We start from the raw sequence: 23161 nt of genomic DNA, 5'->3' as shown, positions 1-23161 counted from the left end.
GAATGGGGGACATCTTGTCGTCTGACACAGGTGGTAGTTTCTCACCCTCTTCTTTAGCTTTTTAACACTCCGCTATTCTGGCAAAGGAACACTCAAAATCCCTAACAGGTATTTGAAATGTGCTCCCTTTACATATCAAAGGCCCCCAGGCTTCTCATCCAAAAGCAGAACGGCAACTATGAAGAAAGAACCCAGAGTGCTTGTGAGAGTCACTCCCTGGCTCCCCACCTGCATTAGCTCGCCCAGCCAGGTAAACCCTCAGACCGCGAGAGCGGCCCCCAAGTCAGAGGTCTGGACTGAGATGTGTGTCCTCTCTGCTTGGAATGTCAGAGGGCCCCGACCACGTTCCCAGCCATCCCTTGCTGCAGTCACTTTCAGCAGCCTGGGATCTGCTGGGAGTCCTGGTAGCCCTGAGCCTGCCCCGTCCCTCTGGGAAGCCCGGTGTGTGGGGGCCTCGTCGCAGACACAACACTCACTGTTCCTTGATCTTGTTCGCGGCGGTCCTTCCAACCTCCTTCGTGTGGGCCTGGGCTTTGCATCCGTGCCACAGGTAGATGAGGGCCTTGTTGACGTTGAGCACCACCATGGAAGTCCTGGACCTCAGGCTGCTACAGTGACAGGCCACTTCCAGCAAATTCCCTTCCACGGGCACCTCTCCGCGCACGCAGTACAGCCGCCATTCACCTGCAGGGGGCACCAGCGGCGCGGAGGAGTTAGGACGTGAGCAAGTGGCAGCAAACGCCGCCCTTCCTGGTGCCCGCTGTGCCGCCCACGGCAGGCACCTCCATCCAGGGCCAGGGACTTAGGGGACTAGAGGGGCTGAGGCACTGCGCAGGGAGCCCTGCCAAGCACTGAGGCATCAGGCCTTCCTGCCAGCCCAAAAAGTGGGTTCTTATGTAGTTAGAAGCAGGTGATCTGAAGTTCACAATGTAGAAAAACCATGTTTCCAAGATTTATACAACAAGTTCTATAACAGGCATATTTTAAAAGGCTCTAGAGCTAAGATTTTTTTTTTTTTTTTTGTGGGGGGTGCTGGTCAACAAAATTTTCATAATTTATAATAGAAGAACCACTGATTTTTCTTTCCTTCTAAAAAGAGCAGACAGAGGAGGGGAGACCACCTTCCAGCCTCCTGCGTGCAAAGGTGAATCCCCGAGTAAATCCTCCAGAGAGAGGCAGGTCACAAACACCCACAGAGCTGAGTTATCAGGCAAACATCAGGAGGCTTTCAGAGGTAGAGCCACAACGATGAAGACAGACTCACTTTCAGCCCCCAGCTTATAAAAATTCCTTCCAAGTGAGGGAAAGGCAAAGTCGAATTCCAGCAGTAAAAGTGACTTACTTTGCACATTTTCTTCTTCCTCTTCCCGCCTCCCGGAGTGCACCACCATCCCCCCCTGGAAACACTGCAGGAAACAGGGGGGCTCCTTTCCCTGGAGAACCTGGACCTTCCAATTTAAACAGAGGTAAATAGGTAATGGGCATGGGGCTTTCAAAGTCCTAAAAACAATACCTGCCTCTCATGGAGAATCTGAAAAATATCAAGATGTACAAACAAAAGCCAGTGCTAACACTATGGCCTAAAGAGAAGCTCTGTGAACACTGCTGTGTGCGGCCTCCTCTCAGGGTGTTACCCAGGGAGGGTCTTCTTTTCCTAAACAAAATTGGAGCCTTGCTTTATATTGATGTACAGCCTCATTTTCTTAATGTTGTTCTGTCAAGGAATATTCTTTTAAAACATGACTCCTGATATTTTAATGGTATTCTGTGGTTACTGATGCCACAAGACTGATATAAACACATTCTTAACAAGATAGCTCTCAGCAATGAGAATGACTCATCGCTGACTTGGTAATCATTCTAGGGAAAATATACAGTTTGCGGCCACCCCAGCAGTCCACTCAGCCTCTCCCTTGCTGTTAGAGAAGGCTTTTCCTTTGGGTGTTATCTGCACCATGAATAATGTTAGGGTTGAGTCACCTCCCTCTAGGACACCGTTCCTTAAAGAGGAAATGTTTCCTGGAGCTGGTAGTCAGGGGGCACTGAGGGGAAGCATTTCTCACTGTGAGTTAATTTATCAATCTCAGTGCCCATTTTGCATAACCAATTGTCATTTCTTGGCAGTATTTCATATCTAAAATGATTTTCCAGGGTTGGATCATGGCTCACACCTGTAGTGGTGCACGCCTGAAGTCCCAGCTATCCAGGAGGCTAAGGAAGGAGGACTGATGGAGCCTGGGAGGTCAAGGCTGCAGTGAGCGGTGATGGTGCCACTGCACTCCAGCTTGGGTGACAGAGTGAGGCCCTGTCTCAAAAAAATAATACAAATACAAATAAAATGATTCTCCATCCACTGGATTGGTAACAGGTAAAATGCTCAAATGAGAGAGATTAAGACTCAAACTCTGAGGCTGATTTTGAAGGCATGATAAAAGCATTTTCATTCATGGTCTTTACAAAAAAAAATAAAGGGGGCCTGGTGCGGTGGCTCACGCCTGTAATCCCAGCACTTTGGGAGGCTGAAGCGGGCAGATCACGAGGTCAGGAGATCGAGACCTTCCTGGCTAACACGGTGAAACCCCGTCTCTACTGAAAAAAAAAAAAAAATTAGCTGGGTGTGGTGGTGGGCGCCTGTAGTCCCAGCTACTCGGGAGGCTGAGGCAGGAGAATGGTGTGAACCTGGGAGGAGGAGTTTGCAGTGAGCCAATATCGCGTCACTGCACCCCAGCCTGGGCGACAGAGTGAAACTCCATCTCAAAAAAAAAAAAAAAAAAAAACAATTAATTAAAAAAAAAAGGGGTAGTTGAAATGATGATTAGGGGCCGGGCGCGGTGGCTCAAGCCTGTAATCCCAGCACTTTGGGAGGCCGAGACGGGAGGATCACGAGGTCAGGAGATCGAGACCATCCTGGCTAACACGGTGAAACCCCGTCTCTACTAAAAAAAATACAAAAAACTAGCCGGGCAAGGTGGCGGGTGCCTGTAGTCCCAGCTACTCGGGAGGCTGAGGCAGGAGAATGGCGTAAACCCAGGAGGCAGAGCTTGCAGTGAGCTGAGATCCGGCCACTACACTCCAGCCTGGGCCACAGAGCGAGACTCTGTCTCAAAAAAAAAAAAAAAAAAAAGAAAGAAATGATGATTAGGAATAAATTAAAATGCAACTGTTGCCAATACCATTTCTAAAATATACTCCACAGTAGAAAATATTTTTTAGGGAACATGATTGGTTCTTGGGACAGTGGAAAGCTGGGTGAGTGTGGATCTATTTCTGGCAAGAATGTCTCTGCAGTCTTCCCTCCTGCTATTGTTAATCATTCATCCAAGAGAATAAAGAGATTTGCACATGGCATTGTCCTGTTGTCGAAGAATCCCAGAGTTAAATCTTAATTGCTGGTACTCTGTACTGAGCGGACGAGACTCAGGCAGAGATCATCAGAATGTTAGAGACATGTTGCAGGCCTCGGATCTGGGCAGCAGGCCCTGCCAGGCACGACGCAGGCCCTGGGGTTAGAAGGCCGTGGGGTTGTAAGGCCAGGGCTGCACGGTCTGTCATGCTCCTGGGGGATCATGTAGCTTTAGGTGGTGAGAAGTGCTGTGAAAATAAAGGGATCAAGTGCAGGGACTGAGAATGATGGGAGAATGAGAAGGCTCTGGATAGAGCGGGGGTTGGGGGCAGGGTTCGGGTGACATTTGAACAGAAACCTGCCTCACAAGAGGCAGTATACAGGGGTCCGTATGTAGAGGCAGTATGGAGTGGGCAGGGGAAGTTTCCCGACAGTGGAATGAGGCATAGGGCAGGAGGTGAGTGGAAGGAGGTGGTTCGTGGAACAGGAAGAGGCTGGAGTGGCCTGGGTGGAGGAGAGGAGCAGGAGGAGCTTGGAGAGGTGCCCGGGGCCCACAATGAAGGTGCTGGAGCCCCGGGAAGCCGCTTAGACTGCAGTGTGTGTGGCAGACAGCAAGGGAGTGACCCAGTCTGACCTGTTCCAGAAAACCCACTCAGGCTGCTGTGAATACAGGTGATGGTCGTTCCCAGTCCTTACATTCACCTGATACTTCCTTCAGGTAGATTCGTGTACATGGAACAACTGATCAAAGTTTTAAGGTTCTCGTGACGAAATTTCAGGATGGCTGCTCAAGTTACACTTCTCACCCAAAACACAGCATTCTCATCCTACTGAGGCCTTGCCAGCTGGCCCTGGATCTGTTCTTTAAAAAATCACCACCATTGTGAGAAGTGGATGATGGCATCTCTTTGTTTTACACATAGTGCTTTGATTGGTTAGGTGGAAACCTTTCAAAGTCACCCATCGGCCATCTGCACTTGTCATGTGGATTTCCTAGTTGCAGATACAACATTTTCTCTGGGAACATCTTACAAAAAGTGGGAGGAAGAAAGAAATGGGAGGCACAGCCTGAAATCTGCAGAAGCCAGACCAGGACTGAAGTGCTTTAGATGACATGGTCTTCCATTATCAGAATCATGTTGGGAGGGACCAGGCCAAGCGCCACTGGCTCCCAGGAGAGGACGCTCCTCTCAGTCCCTGGGGTGCAGAGCTCCGCAAGACTCACCTGGGCCCCCCTTTCCTCGTCCAGCTCCACTGTCATCAGCGCTGATGTGCCTTTCTCACTCACTGTGGAGTGCCGGCCTTGCCAGAAGAAGTAGACGCACTTCTCTTTGCCAGCCGCCCTCACCGAGTGCTCTCCCTTCTGGCGACTTCCCACTGCAAACACAGAACGGCAGAGGGACAGGTCAGCAGCTGACACACCTGAGGAGAAGCAAATGCCCGGCTCACTTCCCCAGGGCCTGCGAGGACCAGTGGCAAAGAGACAGCCTCAGGCCTGGGGCTGGGGAGAAACCATTGGCACCTGGAGGGAAGGTTGGTCAGGCCCAGGAGAAGAGAGAAATCACCTTCCTTCCAGCTCCTGACCCAGAGCCTCCAACGGGGTGGGGAAAGGATCTGAGGGGCCCTCTTGGTGCCCTGAGAAAAAGACCTGTCATCTGGAGGGGGCGGCAGATCACTCCAAGTGTGCAACAGAGTAATTTCTTCAAACTATTTGGTGAGGCTGGGTGAGTGGCTCATGCCTGTAATGCCAACACTCTGGGAGGACTGCTTGAGGTCAGGAGTTCAAGACCAGCCCAGGCAACATAGCAAGACCCCACCTCTAAAATAATTTAAAGAAATTAGCCTAGTGTGGCATTGCACACCTGTAGTCTTAGCTACTTGGGAGACTGAGGCAGGAGGATCACTTGAGCCTAGAAGTTTGAGACCACAGTTAGCCATGATTGTGTCATGGCACTCCAGCCTGGGTGACAGGGTGAGACTCTCTTACAAAAAAAAAAGTATTTGGTGACTGCCAGAGCAGGACCAAGGGCTCACACAGACACAAACACATTTTCCATATTACGCCACTCTTCGGCAAAAGATTAGCTGGTAGGGAAAAGATATTAAAAACACTAGCAGGGCCAGCTTTAAGTACAAAGGAAAAACTGCAGGCTGTTAAAACTATTCTAGTAAAAAATACAACTCTGAAGTTTTCAAGTTCTGTCAGAAATGAGGAGATAAGTTGCTGACATATTACTTGAGCATAAACTAATCTGGGATTTCACGTCTGTCACCAGGGCTGCTGCCAGGATTAAATAAAAATTAGCCAGGCATGGTGATGTAGTTCGAGACCATCCTGGCCAACATAGTGAAACCCCCATCTCTACTAAAAGTACAAAACAATAGCTGGGCATAGTGGCGGGCACCTATAATCCCAGCTACTCAGGAGGCTGAGGCAGGAGAATTGCTTGAACCCAGGAGGCAGAGTTGCAGTGAGCCAAGATCATGCCACACAGCGCTCCTAAGACTACAGCTGATGGTCGCCATGGCTGGCACCGCACAGGCACTTGGTAAACATGAGCAGCACAGGAGGCAGATGAGACTGCTTGGTGTGGAGAGCAGTCATGGGGAGGTTACAGGGTCTCCCTCTGTCACCCAGGCTGGAGTTCAATGGCGCAATCATGACTCACTGCAGCCTCAGCCTCCTGGGCTCAAATGATCCTCCCGCCTCAGCCTCCCAAATAGCTGGGACTACAGGAATGCTGTAGTCCCAGGAGCGCTGTGTGGCATGATCTCGGCTCACTGCAACTCTGCCTCCTGGGTTCAAACAATTCTCCTGCCTCAGCCTCCTGAGTAGCTGGGATTATAGGTGCCCGCCACTATGCCCAGCTATTGTTTTGTACTTTTAGTAGAGATGGGGGTTTCACCATGTTGGCCAGGATGGTCTCGAACTACATCACCATGCCTGGCTAATTTTTATTTTTAACGTTTTGTAGAGATAGGGTCTCACTATGTTACCCAGGATGGTCTCTAACTCCTGGCCTCAAGTGATCCTCCCACCTCAGCCTCCAAAAGTGCTGGAATTATATATAGGCCAAATGGGCATTTTAGATGTCGTTACAGACATCCAAATCTCTACCTGTAAGAATATGTCTCACTCTAGATTCCCTTCACTCATTCATGCATTCAACAAATATTCACTGAGTGGGGACTTCAGGATTCTGGGCTACAATGACGAACAAGATAATGATGAACAAGACAATGATGAAATTTCTGCTAACTTAGCAACAACATTTTGCCTTTGAATAGCAATCTCATTCTTCAAATAGTGAACATTTGTTGCACTAAATAGATTACTGAGGAAAGATATGCTTCAAATAGATCGTAACAGTTTATAAAGACCTTGAAATCTGTTAGCACTCAAATACATTGTGTAAATACATATTCACACTTAAATAATCAACATCACATCCTAGCATTGCAAAGAGACTTGAGTGTATATACCCAAAACAGAATTGTATCTCTTTTTAAAATTACTTTTATTTTAGAGACAGGGTCTTGCTCTGTTGCCCAGGTTGGAGTGCAGTGGTATGACCACAGCTCATTGCACCCCTGAACTCCTAGGCTCAAGTGATTCTCCTGCCTCAGCCTCCCAAAGTGCTGGGATTACAGCTGCATGCCACCATGCTGGGCTCATTTTTTATTTTTTTGTATAGACAGGGTCTCTCACTATGTTGCCCCGGTTAGTCTCAAACAATGTTAAGTGATTTTCCCACCTCAGCTCCCCAAAACTCTGGGGTTACAAGTGTGAGTCTAGAATTTTCTTTCTTTAAAGATATTTTATGAAGCAAACATTTCACTAGTTTTCGTTACAGTTTTCCTGCACATATTCAAATTTAGTCCTATATGCAACTTAATTTTTCATATGTGTATTCATTTTTAATTTTGGCAATGTAAAGATTAAATTTTTAGTGGTAAGAACTTCTGGGCTATTCTTTTTTTTTTTTTTTTTTGAGACAGGGTCTCACCCTGTCGCCTGGGCTGGAGTGCCGTGTGGCATGATCTCGGCTCACTGCAACCTCTGCCTCCTGGGTTCAAGCAATTCTCCTGCCTCAGCCTCCTGAGTAGCTGGGATTATAGGTGCCCGCCACTATGCCCAGCTATAGTTTTGTATTTTTAGTAGAGACAGGGGTTTCACCATGTTGGCCAGGATGGTCTCGAACTCCTGACCTCGTGATTTGCCCGCCTCAGCCTCCCAAAGTGCTGGGATTACAGATGTGAGCCACCGCGCCCGGCCAGCTATTCTCTTTACAACCTTGATTAGTTACCTAATTTAAAGTGTGGACATGTTATGCCATCAAGGCACTTTTAAGAATAAGTTTGGTACTAGTAGTTCTATTTAGGAATAACAGAAAACACAAAGATGAAGACTGTTCATAGTTAAGTATTCTTGCCCCAGAGCCACCTATTTATAGAAATTAAACCCCTATCGCGCCCTGGAGGAGCCTGGCTCAGCATCCCTCAAGCAGCTGTCCCCTGACCCTGCTGGAGTGCGAGCAACCCTACCCTGCAGGCGCTGGCCAGGACACTGACCCCAGCAGGCCGGCCAGCATCGGCCAAGCGGAGGCTGTACCGCCTGTGCAGCTGCCGCTTTTTGCTGACCCTCTCCTAGAAGTGCTCCCTGAGCTCTGACTCGGTCCTGTTTGCAGGTGTGCTGACCCTCTCCCAGCAGTGCTGCCTGAGCTCTGACTCGGTCCTGTTTGCAGGTGTGCTGACCCTCTCCCAGAAGTGCTGCCTGAGCTCTGACTCGGTCCTGTTTGCAGGTGTGCTGACCCTCTCCCAGAAGTGCTGCCTGAGCTCTGACTCGGTCCTGTTTGCAGGTGTGCTGACCCTCTCCCAGAAGTGCTGCCTGAGCTCTGACTCGGTCCTGTTTGCAGGTGTGGCTCTTGTGGGCACAAGTGATAGAGGAGCCGGAGGAGTGACACCAAGGGGCCAGAGCTTTCGCGTTGGCTACAGAGTGACTGCAAGTGCCATCGGGCTGTGCTTCTGCTGCTGGAGGGATGGTCTGGAATCTGAATGCTCCCTGCTTTAACTTAATTCTCTAAAGCTGGACTTCTTCTAAGTTGTAAGTCAGCTGGAAAAGATGTTGTTGGAGCTGGCTGGGAGATGTCCATTGTGTTTATTGGGAAGAAATGTAGAAAGGAATCACCTGGGTCAAATCGTATTTCCTAGGGGCCTCCAAGTCAATAGTCCCTGAAAGTCTTTGAACTCTTCGCTTTATTTTTAATTAATTCACTTTAACAGGTTTACTCATTCATTCACTCACTATTACCCTTTTTCCCCCCTCATAACTAACAGCTAAAGTAAGAAAATGGCTAAATTAAACTATGTCTGGTTTTATACAACATGATTTCCCTTTTTGCATTTTAGGAACGGACACTCCAAGTGCCTTAATTTGTTCTTTAAAGCTCCCAGTTCCATTACTCCAAAGGTGAAGAGATCTGCCTGCCCCAAAACACACTCAATTCCCTATTATTGTCGTCTGTGGTAACCAGCATCAGAGATGATCACTGTACATGCCACCTCTGCACGAGAGCAAGAACGGAAATCCACGACAATGACTCTTCGGAAATTATTATTTTGGGGAGATCCATGTTATCTCATCCTCAAGTTAAAAACAGTAATTATGCTGTTTCTGCTGACATGTCAGTGATGAGTATTTCCTGCACCTACAAAGTGAACACAGGCCAGGCACCTGCTAAACGTCATATATACCTGATTATAAAGTCCTGTGAGCTGAGTACTATAGTCTCTATTTTCCAGGTGAGAAAACCAAGGCTCAGACAGGGTAACTTTACCCAGCCCACACAGCTGGTAAGTGAGGGCCTGAGATTCTGAATCCCCGGCTGTAGGGCCCCAGTGCCTGTGGCCTTCCCTCAAGGGACATGGCTCCTTATGAAAAAGGAAAGGAGCAGTTCCAATTGCTTGCTCATAAGAAATTAAGCAGATGAGAAATGCCACTCCCTATGGGAGACTGAAGTGGGGGATGGTTTGAGCCCAGGAGTTTGAGACCAGCCTGGGCAACATAGTGAGACCCCATCTCTACAAAAAATAAAAAATTAGCCTGATATGGTGGCAGGTGCCTGTAGTCCCCGCTACTTGGGAGGGTGAGGCATGAGGATGGCTTCAGCCTGGGAGGTTGAGGCTGCAGTGAGCCGAGATTCTGCCATTGCACTCTAGCTTGGAAGACAGTGAAACCCTGTCTCAAAAAAAAAAAAAAAAAAGAATGAAAAGACAGAAAAAAAGTCCCTCCCATTGGGGTTCCTTGTCTGACACCCCACTACTCCCTGGAAGAAGAGGCTGGAGCTGCCTGGGCGCTGGAAGAGCCCATTCCTGCTGTTTAACAAGTTTGGTGTGTTCAGCAGCCTAGCCTCAAGTTGCCTTGTGCTGGTTCAACCCTGACCTGCTCCACGGTCTGGTGACTGGGATCTTTGGCTCCTCCTTGTAGCCAGACTCATGGCTCCCCACATCCTGTGTGGAGCCCCACGCTGACTCCTTGCCCGCAGAGCGGGTTAACAGCACAGTTGGGTTTGAAAAGAGGCAGGCCTGGATGTGAGTGTCCAGCTCTGCTGCCTACTAGCTGCGTGGCTTCAGGCAGGTTCCTTGATCTTACTGTCCTGGTCCTCATCTGAGAAATTAGCACCACAACAGAACAAGTCTCACGGAGCCTGGTAGGCACTCCGTTAGACACAGGGTAAAGCCCCCAGCATCATGCCCCAGGGGGCGAGGGGACCTCTGGGCCACAGCCTGGCTCTGCACAGCACACAACCCCATCGGCCGTGTACTCAGCGAGGCCCGCCTGCTGGCTGTTCCTGCACTTGCTTTATGTCATTGATACCACATGTGTCTTGGAGACAGGGTCTGAAACATCTACTTGGTCCCTACAAAGTGTCTTCCATAGAGTAGGTGCTCAGGAAATGTCGGCTGATGAATAGACACATCTTGGATAAATCAGGAAAGAAATCACGTGGTTCTGAGCCTGCAGTTTTCTGATCAGCAAACAGCTGCCTATGCTTCCTCTGGCCCCGGGGGCAGGTGCACCTGCACAGCAAGGGGGCTCTAAAGAGGCGAAAAAACTCTCTTCTGAGTTGAAATCACAGAACAGTGACCTGCATACTCTCCTAAAAGGGAAGGGGTGAGGAGCACTGTGGGCAAGGCCTCACCTTGGCAAGGAAAGGGGTGATTTCTCTAGAGTTCACCGGGCTCCCCCTTTCCCCAGCGCCAAGCATCCAGGCAAGTGTTTTGCAATGGGATCTATCACCAACAGGAACCAAGGAGAGTTTAGATTCTGCATTTACTACACCAGACTCACAAAGCACCATCCGTGCTCTCAGTCTCGGGAGAAACAGCCTCTTTCACTTTTCAAATCAATCTTCCGTGCATGTATTGACTATAATGTTACAGCACCATTTGGTTCCAGCTTAAAATCACGAAGATATGCTGTACTTAACGACTTTAATTGAACCAGCACACAGCCACATGGGAAATATCATTGAGGGGCCAATCATCTCTTTCCCAGAAAAGCTCTGGGGACAGGGGCAGGGGAGGGAGAGACGGAGCCGAGAAGACTTGACGTGCAAGTTCAATTTCTACAGGTGAACACCAGCGGCCTCGGCAATGCTAGGTTGTTAGGAATTCGGCCTTACTTTTCATCTCTGTTGTTTACTAGGTGGCTCTCAGAGGCACATGACTGCAGTGCCCCACTGCACACACCCAGCAGAGAGCACAACAGGACTCATTGGAGAAGCTGGCTCCCGCAGGGCTGTCAGACCAGCCTCTTTCAGCTGGAAAAAACCATAAGCGCTCACTAACCTGCTGTGCTCACCATGAACTTCCACTTGACCACATAGGCATCCCCCTCATGGAACTGCCCGATGCTCTGTTTGGGGAGCCTGCTATAGTCGAATTCTAGGATGTGCCAGACATCCACGGAGACGCTGGTGATCTCAAACTGCCTCCTGTCATGTCCTTCCACCAGGCCATAGCCACGGCCAACGTTCACCCCATCCAGGATGGTGCCTGCTGTCGTCTGGGGCATGGACACCATCCGTGTCACATCGTACGGCTTGACATCAGCCCTGAGGTCTTCCTATAGGGGAACATGAAGACATCGGTTCAGTTGCCTGTTTCCACAGCCACTCCTTGTCACACTCAATGTTGCTTCAGCTGTTCATGGGACAGCGTAAAAATACAGCTTCCATACTCTATCTCAGGATGTTTAAGTGCAGTCAGGGAAAGGCTGCATTTCCAGAAAGACTCTGGGAGGTCTGAACACCCATTGCCACAACAGCGCATGGATGCCCGAGAACAGGTGCAAACCAGACTCTTCACCTCCCAGAGTCACATTAGAATTGGAGGCCTGTCTGCTGTTCTACTAGTGAATCCTGGGAAGGCTTCCTAGCTTTAAGGGTGTGTGTGTGCCCGTGATTTTTTTTTTTAATTAAAAAAGTATTTTAGTTGACATATTATTATGAGTATGATTTGATGTGTTGATACATGCATCTGTTTTATGGGGAAGGGGGTGTGGGAAGGAGATGGGAGAGGGAGGATAGGGAGATGTTGGCCAAAGGGTACAAAATGACAATCAGAGAGGAGGAATGAGTTCTGGTTTTCTCCTGCACAGTGGGGTGACTGTTTTCCAATACTGTATTGCATATTTCAAAAGAGCTAGAAGAGAAGATCTGAATGTTCTCACCACAAAGAAATGATACATCTGAGGTGACGGCCATGCAAACTATCCTGATTTGATCATTGTACATCAAGGCCACGTTTGTTGGGACCCGAACCAAGCCCTGAGGTTTGAGACTTGGTCGCCGGAATACCTTGTGCTGGGCAAGTTCCCCGGGGTTCTTCTCATTCGGTCTCTTCAGTTCCGTCCAATCCAGAAACTTCTCTTTGAACAAAATCGTCTCATTGTGTTCAGTAAGTCTCCCAAATATCGCCCAGTCGGGCCGCCCCTGTCCTTTTCTGCAGGGTGGGGGTGGGGGTTGGGAGAACAGACAGGAAAAGAACCAAGATTAAGCTAAGCTTAAACAAAGGAATCTAAAACACATGCGGCTACTGGAAAAACCCTCAAAGTACTTAAGTATATATAAAACAAATGGTTTATTTTCCTGCATTTTACCAAACAATGACATTTTGTTATTTTAGTCTGAAGTCTTGCAAAGCTTTGTGTCCATAGAGTCTTAAATATGCTTGAATGTGACATGAACCATGTCAGGACTAGACTTCTTTAACATTCTAGCAAATTCTTTTTTTTTTTTTTTTAGAGATAAGGTCTTGCTCTGTTGCCCAGGCTGAAGTGCAATTGCACAATCATAGCTCCCTGCAGCCTCGAACTCCTGGGCTGCAGTGATCCTCCTGCTTCAGACTTGCAAACAGCTGGAACTGCAGGTGTGTGCCACCATGTTTGGCTGATTTTTTTTTTTTTTATGAGACAGGAGTCTCGGTATGTTGCCCAGGCTGGTCTTGAACTCCTGGCCTTAAGTGATCCTTCCTTCTCAGTCTTCCAAAGTGCTGGGACTACAGGCATGGGCCACATTCTAGCAAATTCTTGTCTTTGGGATGCCCTGAGGTGGCACGCTGGGTGGGGATTTTGGCAAAGGCAGAAGCCACGGGGAAACCTCACTTGTCTACTTTAGCCGCCCAGTCACCTGCAGACACTCACCAAGTTTCCCTTCCAATTAATTCATAGACGTAGGGAAGCTACCTAGCTCCTCCCTCAATTCTCTACTATTTTATGTCGTGTTACAGCAAAGCTCTCCAGAGTACGGAGATTCTCCCGTCACTAAAATGAACACACTTTCATAGATCATGAAGTGCCTTTTTGTGCACTTATTTCTATGCCGCTGGCCAGGGCAGCAGACGTGGAGAGCACAGAGAGATAGGAAAGAAAATGGCACAGCCCCACCTGGAGGTCTTGTGTGGCTGTAGGATTTCAGAATTTACACTGTCTCCAAGAACACAGGTATTTTAGATAAAGGTAGAGCTGAGAAGATATGCTGCGGAGGGCGTAGCCCTGGAATAATATGCACGATCTCTTATCCCTCCACATCCATCTGCAGTTGTGAATCCGGCCCGGATGCAGCCACCCCTTAGAGCAACCCGCCCTGCTGCTCGTGCCCTGCTGTGCTACTGCCTCAGTGGCTTCCTGCTTGGTCAAGACCACACCTGCTGATGTCACAGCTGAGGCACATCAAAAAGGCTGCCTGATTCAAAGAAAGCTGCCGGTAAATCATAGAACATGGACACTTCCACCTCGTGCTCTTGTGGGACTTTGGGAATCAAACATAAGCACCTATGGAAAATGCATGGCGGTCTTGAAAGGCTGTGGTCTTTATCAGAAGATATCTGAATGACGGTCTCTTATGTCAGTCCTACTCTGCAGGCTTGCTAAGACGATGATTGAAAGGGCTCTTGGCTTCTGCTTTAGAATCTGTCGTTTATGTTTTGAAGCGTTGTGAGCAAGCCACGTGGCAGATTGCAGGGTGAGGGGGACGAACCTGGGCCAGGAGCCAGATGTGTTTCTCTACCCCCTTCCCTGACTTACAGCTGGAACTGGGCTCAGTGGTTTCAGCCTCATTTGCTAAGAAGGGCTGGGTGTGTAATCCTGGCTGCATCTTAAAATCCCTGGGAGCTTTTAAGACACATTGACACATAAGTTCTAACTCACATGAATCAAAAACACATCTCTGGGGCTGGGCTGAGCAAACGCATCTTTTTAAGGCCCCGCAGGTGATTCCGTCTCAGAGACGTTGAAAACCAGTGGGTTAGGAGCTCCGACATCTACTTCCAGATCTGTGATTATGCCATTATTAAATACAGTTGGCCATCACATAGATTTTATGCTTTAGCCTGTTTTTTTTCCTTTGGTATACTAAATAAAATCTTTTGAGCTGTAGCTCCAGTCCTCAAAATAACGGTTGTCACCATACTGATGTTAAACATTAGTGCATTTGCTTAAAAGGGACTTGAAAACTTCTTATCGCACTGCCATACTACAATCATTAATTAATACGAAAATCAATAATTGGATTTTACAGCAGGAAATTAGGCAGGAAAGTTGAAATTCATAGACCAGTTCAATGGAAGACATTAAAATGTACTGTGTGATGCCCAATATTCTATGCTGTTTCATGGTTCATTGGTTTCTAATCTATTGTAATGGCACACATAGTTAAAAAGCCTATTTTTTTGGTTTGATAGTTGAAAAAACAACAATCTTTTAATGTAAGAATTCTTTTTTTCATAATCCTAATTTTAGAGTCTGCACATATTCTATTGAATTGCCAAAATGACTTTAAAGAGTCCGGTACATGCAGGGAATATTAAAATTGCAATCATTATTTTAATACCATCTTCTCCCCCTCTTCCCTTCCCAAAGGTATAAAGACATAAACATCATCTGCTGCCAAATAAATCCTGGAATTTGAGGGTGATGCTGGGAAGGTATGAAATTAGAAGGAGGCATGTTGCTTTTGCACTTTCAGATCAATGGCTGAATTCCAGACCCGGGAAGCCTTTCAGATCTGCATGTATTTGTTTCAACAATTGCTGTTCGTCTGCCACACCAGGACCTGGGACGCCGCAGGGGAACTTGCAGCTTTTCTTGCTCACTTCAAGAAATCAACTGTAACAAACCTCTTCCAGAAGACTACAGCATCCATATTTCCACAATAGTTAGATAAAAGTTAAAGAACTGTTCCTTTTGTGAATATTCACAGTCCGCTGCATATAACCGTTTAGGAAAACTGAACCCTATAAAGAGCGAGAGTAGAGGACTGTGGTGAGAACGGAGGGATCGAAGGGAATCAGCTCGCTCGGGGAGCCGTCCCCAGGCGGCAGCAGGAGTACCTGGGGATAAGCGGATTGCATTCTCCAGGATCCAGGGGATTGATGTCACAGTTCTCATAGTCAAAGGTTCCATTCCATAAGTGCTTTGCCAGCTGAAATGCTATTTTTCGTTGTGCTAATGTGACTTCTTTCCCATGCCATACGTAAACTTCACTGCCAAAATCAAACACCAGTACCTGGGAGAAATGGCACAAAAGAATTTGTTAACTTCAAGAACGTGCAACAGTTGAATCAGGTGCAACAGGGTCTCTGTTGACAGCGACTCAAACGGAGGAAGACAGAAATCCCAATGGGGCGACCAACGTAGACACAAAAAAGCCAGGAGATCTCAGCTGGCACTGCCCTGCCAAGCCAGCCTCTACCCTGGGGGCATGATTCCTCCTCCCAGCGTCCTAAGTGGCAAAGGTAATGTTCCCTCTTCTGAACTTTCAAACTGCTAACAACTTGTGATTCACAAGAGTTCTTTAGGTACATCATCCTGTCGACTTCCTCCCTCTCTCCCTGATTCCTCCCCCTCTCATGTGCTCATTCATTAATATATACACAGAGGCCATTTCATATATGCCAGGCACTCGTGGTCCAATGGTGTCTTCTCTCCTGTACACAATTCCAAGATCCTTAAGGGCAGGGATTAGATCATAACAATACGCACAGGAAGGATTGATTACTAAGTGTTTGCTGAATGAAAACCTGAATGTAATGCTATTTCTTATTTTCATAGTTTGTTTTACTCTTTCTCTTAGAATAGTTCTCCTTTCACTTCCAGCAATTCAAATTTTGCTTAACTCTAAACTCGGCTCAATTTCACTTTCTATTGAAAATTATTCCTGATGATTTCTTTTTCTGTGACTTTTTCTCCATGTAAATGCCCATACATATCACACAGTCAACCTTGCTCCAGATTACACTCCTTGTAATACTCTTCTGCCCAATTAAACTTAAAAGCCTGTGTGTCTTCCACTTTCTCAACACTTAGCATGCTTAATGGTACTGGAAATGTATGTAATTAATAAATATTTACTACTGTGACAGGACAAAAACAGCACATTAATTGGGAAATCCATAAATTACATATATGTGCATCTAGTGTTCCTCAAACTTAAGGACTTAAAAATGTTTTATTATAATGTTTATGCAAAATGCAAAAGATAGGGCTAAGTAATATTTGTATTTTGCCTAAGACATAAAAGCCTTCAATGATCCATGCCAGCTCTAAATGATATTCTGGATTCCATATTAGCATTTAAGATACCAGTCATGGTTTGAAATCACAAATATCCTTTAAAAAGCTGTAAATGTTCTACAATGGGTACTGACACTGGCTAACCTTTATTGGGAACTTACTCTCTAACTTATTGGGCAGCCTGTGCTGAGTGCTTTCAATGTGCTTTCTCATTAAAGGGCAGAGCCCACGGACTGTACCTCTTTGGGTTGCAGAAGGGAGCACTTTGGAATTTTCCCCCAGTAGTCGTCATCAGGAACAAGTTTGTCATCCATGAGACGGTAAATGCAGTTAGTTTCTATTATGGCTGCTTCATAGAGTTCATCTTCTTTGGGTCTCCAGCAGCTTGGGGATAAGAACAACAGGAGGGCATCACATTTTATGTTGCAAAGTAGCTGGTTTAGAAGAATGAGCTAAGGGAGAAGAAAGGAGACTCAAGTCTTGTCAATCTCTGAAGTACAATGAAGTCTTACATTGGTAACTGGTTTGGCCACCCAGAAGCTTCCAGAAGTCTTTGGCTGCATGAGTGTGTGTATTAATTCCTTCTTCGATGGTTTGAATATAAGTAGCTCTACAACCAAGTTCCCTCTTTGTCTGAATTAAAGTTGCAAGTTCTGAGGCCTAAAAAAAAGAGAGGAATACAATTACCTGGGTAGAAAAGCCCTTGGCTAGACAGAGTGGCACATGTCAAAACCAGAGGGAGAAACTGTGTGTGCCTGCAGAGAAAGCCTTGTGACCATAGGTGTGGGTGGATGCTGGTTACTGGGCATTTTCAATGACCTCAAGAAAATGTAACTGAAAGACCAGGGAGTATCAATTCTTTAGAGCAACAGTTCACCATCTTCAATAGGTCACATATGATGCTTTTAAAAAACACCATTCTTTGGGCTTTACCCCATAACAGTCTCATTCAGTAGGTCTGTGGCAGAACTTCATAGCTATCTGGGATAAAGGACTTTAAAGGGGGCCACTTCCTTTTTTACACAGGAGTAAGAAGGAACCCAAGACCTAAACACTGGGGTGTAGGTCATAGTCCTAAAACATCCCATTTAAACATGTAATGAAGGCTTGTTTGAGAGACATTCAGGACAAGAAATCCTACCTATCCCTTCTCATTTGAATGCAACACCTGGTGTTTGAGAAGCTTTGTGACTGACGCCAGGAAGAACACTCCACCGGTGTGTAAAGGAGACGTTAGCTAAAGCATTTTTATTTTTCAGGTACCAACCTTTGCCTTTTCTATGACGTTTGCAAACTCTCCTACCCACAGGAAGCAGCAGTGGGGAGAGAGCAGGAGGAAGCAGTCCCCACTGTTGAGTGCCGAAGCTCGAGGTTCCACCAGCCTGGTCTGCACGTGTCTTCTTCCTGAACACAAGGCAGACAATCACCATCTTTCCAGACAGAACGGGGATAGGACGCACCCCACATTGGAAGCATCTCTGCTGCAGACACTTTCACTTCTAAAGAGTCTTGTCTGCTAATAAGAGTGCCCATGGCCCCGGATGGCAGCAGGGGGATTAGAAAGGGCATCATGATGGCACTAGCGGCTGCCTCTGTGGTTCGTGCTTTCCCAAATGTCACCGCTTCTCAGGACCATTATCAGTGTCACGTGCGTGGGTTAATGAGGGCTCCCCCTTCCAGGGAGATGAGCGCACAGGCTCCTCTTCCTTCCTTCACTCTTCTCCAGGGGCCTTTCTCTCCCCTGGCCACCTCCTGCACCCAATTACATCTGTGGCCCAGGCAAGGGAAGCCATGCCTTCAGGAAGGGTCAGATCTTCCCCTGGGGAGTTTCCACTATGAACCCTAGGGGCCTCTTGATAGGAAGGATGGAGCCACCACCTTCTGTGGCTTTCAACACCTTCTCCTAAATATCTGTTGATTTTGAGCTTTTCACAATTACAGTGATTGTGTAGTCTCTGGGTCAGGACTCAGGACAGAGATCGGTTATTTGAGCTTGTCACTGGTCTTTTTAAATACACACAATAGGACAGAGGTCATGCAGAAAGACATGGGAAACCCTCCTGGAGGGAGAGGCTATTTCCTCCATTCTCATCTTGAGGATTCATCTATACAGTAGCCGCCAGGAGGCAGCTGAGTCTCCCTCCTCATGGCCCAGAGCCCCCGGTTTGTCTTTGGAATCTCCCTCGCTAAGGACACAAAGGGCACTGGAGTGGAATGCAGGTGGGCTTCATCTGCATCCATCTTCCCTTGATTCCTTCTCCAAGCTGTGTCTTCCTTCCCGGTTCTGTACTGACTCGGGGAGGACTGGGCAGGGAGCAGAGAGCCCCTCTGATGACATAGGGCACTTCTGGTAACTGCACGGATGTTTGGCCACCATGTGGAGCACGGGGCACCAGGAGCAAAACCTGGGATTCCGGAGTGGGGGGACCTGGGTTCGAATCCAGCTCTGCCACCCAGTAGCTACTGGGACCCCAGACACATTCCTGCCTCTGGAAGCCATGATGGGCAGAATACTTCCTATGTCATGGGATTTGGGGAAGCTTAAGAGACAGGAGGTTGCATAGTAAGGAACACACAGTAGGTTCTCAAAAAGCGTGCGTTCCCTTCCCGGCACAGGCAATGAATTACAGTCAGGAATCTTTATGTGACCAGACAGAAACCATGGGCCCTGAGTCACCGTGCCAGGCTGCTCTGAAATACCTTTAATCTGCAACAGCATCAGCCTCTTGTAGGGCACAGCGCTGTTGTTAGAGTTCTGTTCTGTCAGGTTGACGCTCCGCAGGCTGACGTTGCTGAAGTTTTCTTTACTGGCTAAACCCGCCAGGGTGACTTCTGAGAAGTTGGAGTTGGAAGACACTGGGCGGGGTGAATAAGGAAAGACAATGCAGGAGGTTCAGTTACAGTGACAATATTTACAGTCAGAAATTATTCACAACTGACTCAACACCTTTGCCTTTTCAAGTTAATCCTGAAAGGGAAAACGTAATCAAGTTTGATTAAATGTGCAATTCAGTGCTTAACCACCTTGTTAAGAATTAAATACAGCATTGAAAATATAAACTGCTTGTTGACAAGTGTCACAACGCGCTGTGCAGAGGGACAAGAACTGAGTGATGATGTGGACCAGCCACTTTAGTACAAAACCAGGAGATGGATTCACTTGTTACAATTCCACTGAAAGCTGTTACAAATCCTAACAACTTTTAGATGCCCAAATGTATAGATGCCAGATGACTATTAGCTTTCACCAAAAGCCTTTATATGTAAAGAAAAGAAAAAAGTAGACACTCTGTAAGGGATGATTCGGTTCTAATCTTTATCTGAAGACAAAGTGATCAGCCAGATGGTATCTTGAGCTCTTCTGCTCTTAGAGTTAAGACTGTAATTATAAGATGGGTTTTCAGTGCAAAACAGCAAACATCTACAGATCGCTCAGTCATCACTAATCCAACCCCTGGGCCCCCAAAAGTGGAGGCAGAGGAAACATGTAAAATCTGTGCCAACAGACATTTATTTCTCTAACTTATTGTTTTTAAAAATGTATATGCTGGAGAGAAATTCAGAAATTTATTTCACTGGGATTAGATTTGAAGACATATAACACCACTTGTCAATTCATTATGGTGTTGTGGTTTTGAAATACACTTTTTTTTTTTGAGAAAGGGTGTGGCTCTGTCACCCAGCCTGGAGTGCAGTGGTGCAATCATGGCTCACCGCAGCCTTGACCTCCTGGGGTTAAGTGATCCTCCCACCTCAGCCTCCTGAGTAGCTGGGACCCCAGGTGAGTGCCACCACACCTAGCTAATTTTTTTATTTTTTGTAGAGATGAAGTCTTGCTATGTTTCTCAGGCTGCTCTCAGACTCCTGGGCTCAAGTGATCCTCCTGCCTCTGCCTCCTGAAGTGCTAGGATTACAGGCATGAGCCACCATGCGTGGTCTGGAATATACTTTCTTAATAAACCAGTTATAACGAAAAGACTCAACCACTTCATCTAAATACTATATTTCTAAGAAAAACATGAGGAAATAGGTTTATGAGTGTTATGGGAAAATGAAAAATATAGCAAGATTATTCCAAAAATCAAGATTATGCGTGCTATCACCTCAAACCAAGAAAATCACTGTTTCAGATGATGGAACCCCACATTATTGGGCAGATGAAAGCAGTGTGGCTCAGCCTACAGTGGGAGTGAGAACCTGGAGCCCATCTCCTCGCCTGCATTAATTGCCCCCAGCCGGCTCCCTCCAGCCCACATCCCAACTCCGAGAAGCTCAGGGTCCTACCAAGAACAATTTGAAAAGCACTGGCGTATGTATTAGTTAATAATATAAAAATCTAGGATTAGAAGCCCCAGTGATTGGAGGTGTTTTACTGTAAGAGATCAAATGACTTGCTCTCGAATAAGATTAAATGAAGAATGGTTGTGCTCAGGATCTACAGAGCTGAAAATGGCTGAATTACCGTACCCAGAAATATCCATCTCTTCTAACTTCCAGAAAGAAAACAACACAACAGGATAATTTGTAACCAGGCACGGTGGCTCGTGCCTGTAATCCCAGCACTTTGGGAGATCAAGGTGGGAGGATTGTTTGAGGCCAGCGAGTTTGAGATGAGCCTGGGAAACATGATGAGACCCCAGTCTCTTAAAAACAGAAAAAAAACCAAACCCCAGGATAATCTGAATTAACCAGTTGAACAGGTGATACACACTGTGAGAATTTCCATGAAAAATCTTTAAAACCTAGGTAAGCGTGCACATGTACGTACAAACTTACTCCTTTTTACTTCATGAGGGTCTTCTGAGCACCATTATTGGCCTTCACAAGGCAGAAAACCAAGCAATGAGTAAATCTTCAGTAGAAACCATTCTCAGGAAGAGAAGAAGGGTGGGGGTTCAAATACTCACTCTTTTCTACTTTCATCCGCTTTGACTCCATGAAGGCGATGTTTAATCTCTGCTCGGTGTATTCCTGAAGGAGATCTTCTCTTGCCGCCAGCATTTTCAGGGGATTTTTGGAGGCCTGAACCCGGCGCTTTGGCCTAACTGCGCGCTTGTGCTCGGCCACGGAAGACGTCAATCTGCGGATGGAAGCAGAGCCGCGGTCCCAGTCTGCAACACCACCACACCTGGATGACCTGTGGGTCTTGGACTCCACAATGTATTTCCTGATTTGTTACAAATCTTGCAACTCCTCCTCCCACCGCCACTCCCCTAATATGGAGTTGTAGAATCTGGGAGATGGAAGAGGGATGCAAGCCCACTGAGTTCAAATCTCAGCCACGCCCGGACGCCCCCATTCAGTCATGCCCCTTGGTCTCTGCCTGGAAGGGTGTGGAGTACTTCCGGGCAGCTCACGGCTCTGCTAGACAGCTCTGGGGGTTAGGAAGCTCTTCCCTCTCCTTACTGCACCCATGTACACATTCTAATTCTCGCTTTGGAATCATACACCCATGTCTACTTGTCTGTCTCAGGCAAGCCCCTAGGGAATTTGCAGACCACGGCTCCTTGATGTAATCCTCTTCGCTCCGACTAAACTTTCTCCCTGTGCAACAGCTTTCGGTCCCCTTACTGTCTCTCCATGACTAGCTTCCACTCAACTCACTGCCCCCCTCTGAAAAATAACCACTTTTTGGAAGAATATCTGAAATAAAATAGGCCCACAACCATCTGTGACCACCCCACATTTTCACAACTCTGGGGTGGAAAACTAGACTCGGGGAGGTGAGCAGACGGTGCGAAGTTATCTCCCAACAGGCTCCTGCTGCCACTCTCCACCTCCAGCTGCGCGGGCCTCTGTGCCCGAAAGGCCTCTTTACATACCATGGTGTCAAGTGTGTAATATACATATATGTTTACATTATGATATACAATAATTTAAACAGTGACATTGGGTGGGCGGAAGATTGAGAAATGGTTAAACAGCTGTGTATGCAAATACCCAAAATACTATTTTGAAGTAGAAAATAGCAAAGGGCTCATTTTTTAAGGTAGGAAATTAAAACATGCAAACTGAAACAAATTGAGCAAACCGGAATATGCAATGAATTTATCAGGAGCAGCTTGTAGAAAATGGTATATGTCACTCTGACAATTTCGCAGGAAAGACCCGATGGATGTGGTGGACTGCCGTGGGTGGAGCCTGTCCAGTGTGTCCTCCTCTGCTTCTGTAATAGCATCTGGATTTTCCTTTGGGGAAACCACCTCCCTGCGCCCCCACCGTGGCTCTAGAGGAGACCCAGAGACCCGCCTTTAGCCAGTCGGCATCTTCTATCCCATTGGCCACAGTGACTGGTTTAGGGATGGACACGGGACTCAAGTTGAAGCCAAGAAAATCAAACCTGGAACTTCTGCTGGGACTATTGAGAAGAGAAGCTACCGGTGCTGGGCTGGCCAGGGAGGCAGCCTTGTGACTCCACAGCTGGGTGTCCATCTGCCGCCTGGCCACTGCCTGACAGAGAGTGCGGCCAGCCCAAAGCCAAGACAGACTGTGTTCTGAGGAGCCTCTAGAACCCGAGGACACACCCGCACTTTTCAGCGAGTGAGCCAGTCAACCCTGCCTCACTGTTCAGCGAGTGAGAGCGTAAACCCCTCCGCACTGTTCGGCGAGTGAGGCCGGTCAACTCCTCCCCACTGTTCAGCCAGTGAGCGGGTAAACTTTTTTCTCCGCACTTTTCTTTTTGCTGAAATCAGTTTGAGTTGGGATCTTCTTCTTGGCACTTGAAATTGACGGACTCCTAATAC

The 23161-nt window shown here is 47.3% G+C and overlaps 1 protein-coding gene and 2 long non-coding RNA genes across 4 annotated transcripts in view; 2 read left to right on the top strand and 1 right to left on the bottom strand.

The window, feature by feature from the left end:
• Positions 1–23161, bottom strand: part of LOC117078550 (supervillin) — a 101109-nt gene that overhangs the window by 11901 nt on the left and 66047 nt on the right. Inside the window, exons 19-29 of the mRNA XM_033202140.1 lie at positions 21326–21498; positions 19119–19274; positions 17686–17822; positions 16918–17078; positions 16658–16793; positions 15236–15411; positions 12205–12349; positions 11195–11471; positions 4569–4720; positions 1343–1448; positions 477–684 (exon numbers count right to left, since the gene is read on the bottom strand). Coding sequence (XP_033058031.1) covers positions 477–684; positions 1343–1448; positions 4569–4720; positions 11195–11471; positions 12205–12349; positions 15236–15411; positions 16658–16793; positions 16918–17078; positions 17686–17822; positions 19119–19274; positions 21326–21498 — 1827 coding nt within the window. The remainder of the gene's footprint in view (positions 1–476; positions 685–1342; positions 1449–4568; positions 4721–11194; positions 11472–12204; positions 12350–15235; positions 15412–16657; positions 16794–16917; positions 17079–17685; positions 17823–19118; positions 19275–21325; positions 21499–23161) is intronic.
• On the top strand, positions 1444–9426 carry LOC117078754. 2 transcript variants are annotated; one of them, XR_004435162.1, is made up of 3 exons: positions 1444–2368; positions 8260–8447; positions 8753–9426. It is a non-coding gene; the product is annotated as an uncharacterized LOC117078754 (long non-coding RNA). The 2 variants fall into 2 exon arrangements; XR_004435158.1 differs by having other exon boundaries at positions 8260–9426.
• LOC117078808 lies at positions 12856–16718 on the top strand. Its single transcript, XR_004435175.1, has 3 exons — positions 12856–13611; positions 14766–15640; positions 16637–16718. It is a non-coding gene; the product is annotated as an uncharacterized LOC117078808 (long non-coding RNA).

This window comes from Trachypithecus francoisi, unplaced genomic scaffold, assembly GCF_009764315.1.
Source record: "Trachypithecus francoisi isolate TF-2019V2 unplaced genomic scaffold, Tfra_2.0 Contig00215, whole genome shotgun sequence".
Taxonomy (NCBI): Eukaryota; Metazoa; Chordata; class Mammalia; order Primates; family Cercopithecidae; genus Trachypithecus; species Trachypithecus francoisi.
This window is presented reverse-complemented; position numbering and strand designations above follow the sequence as displayed.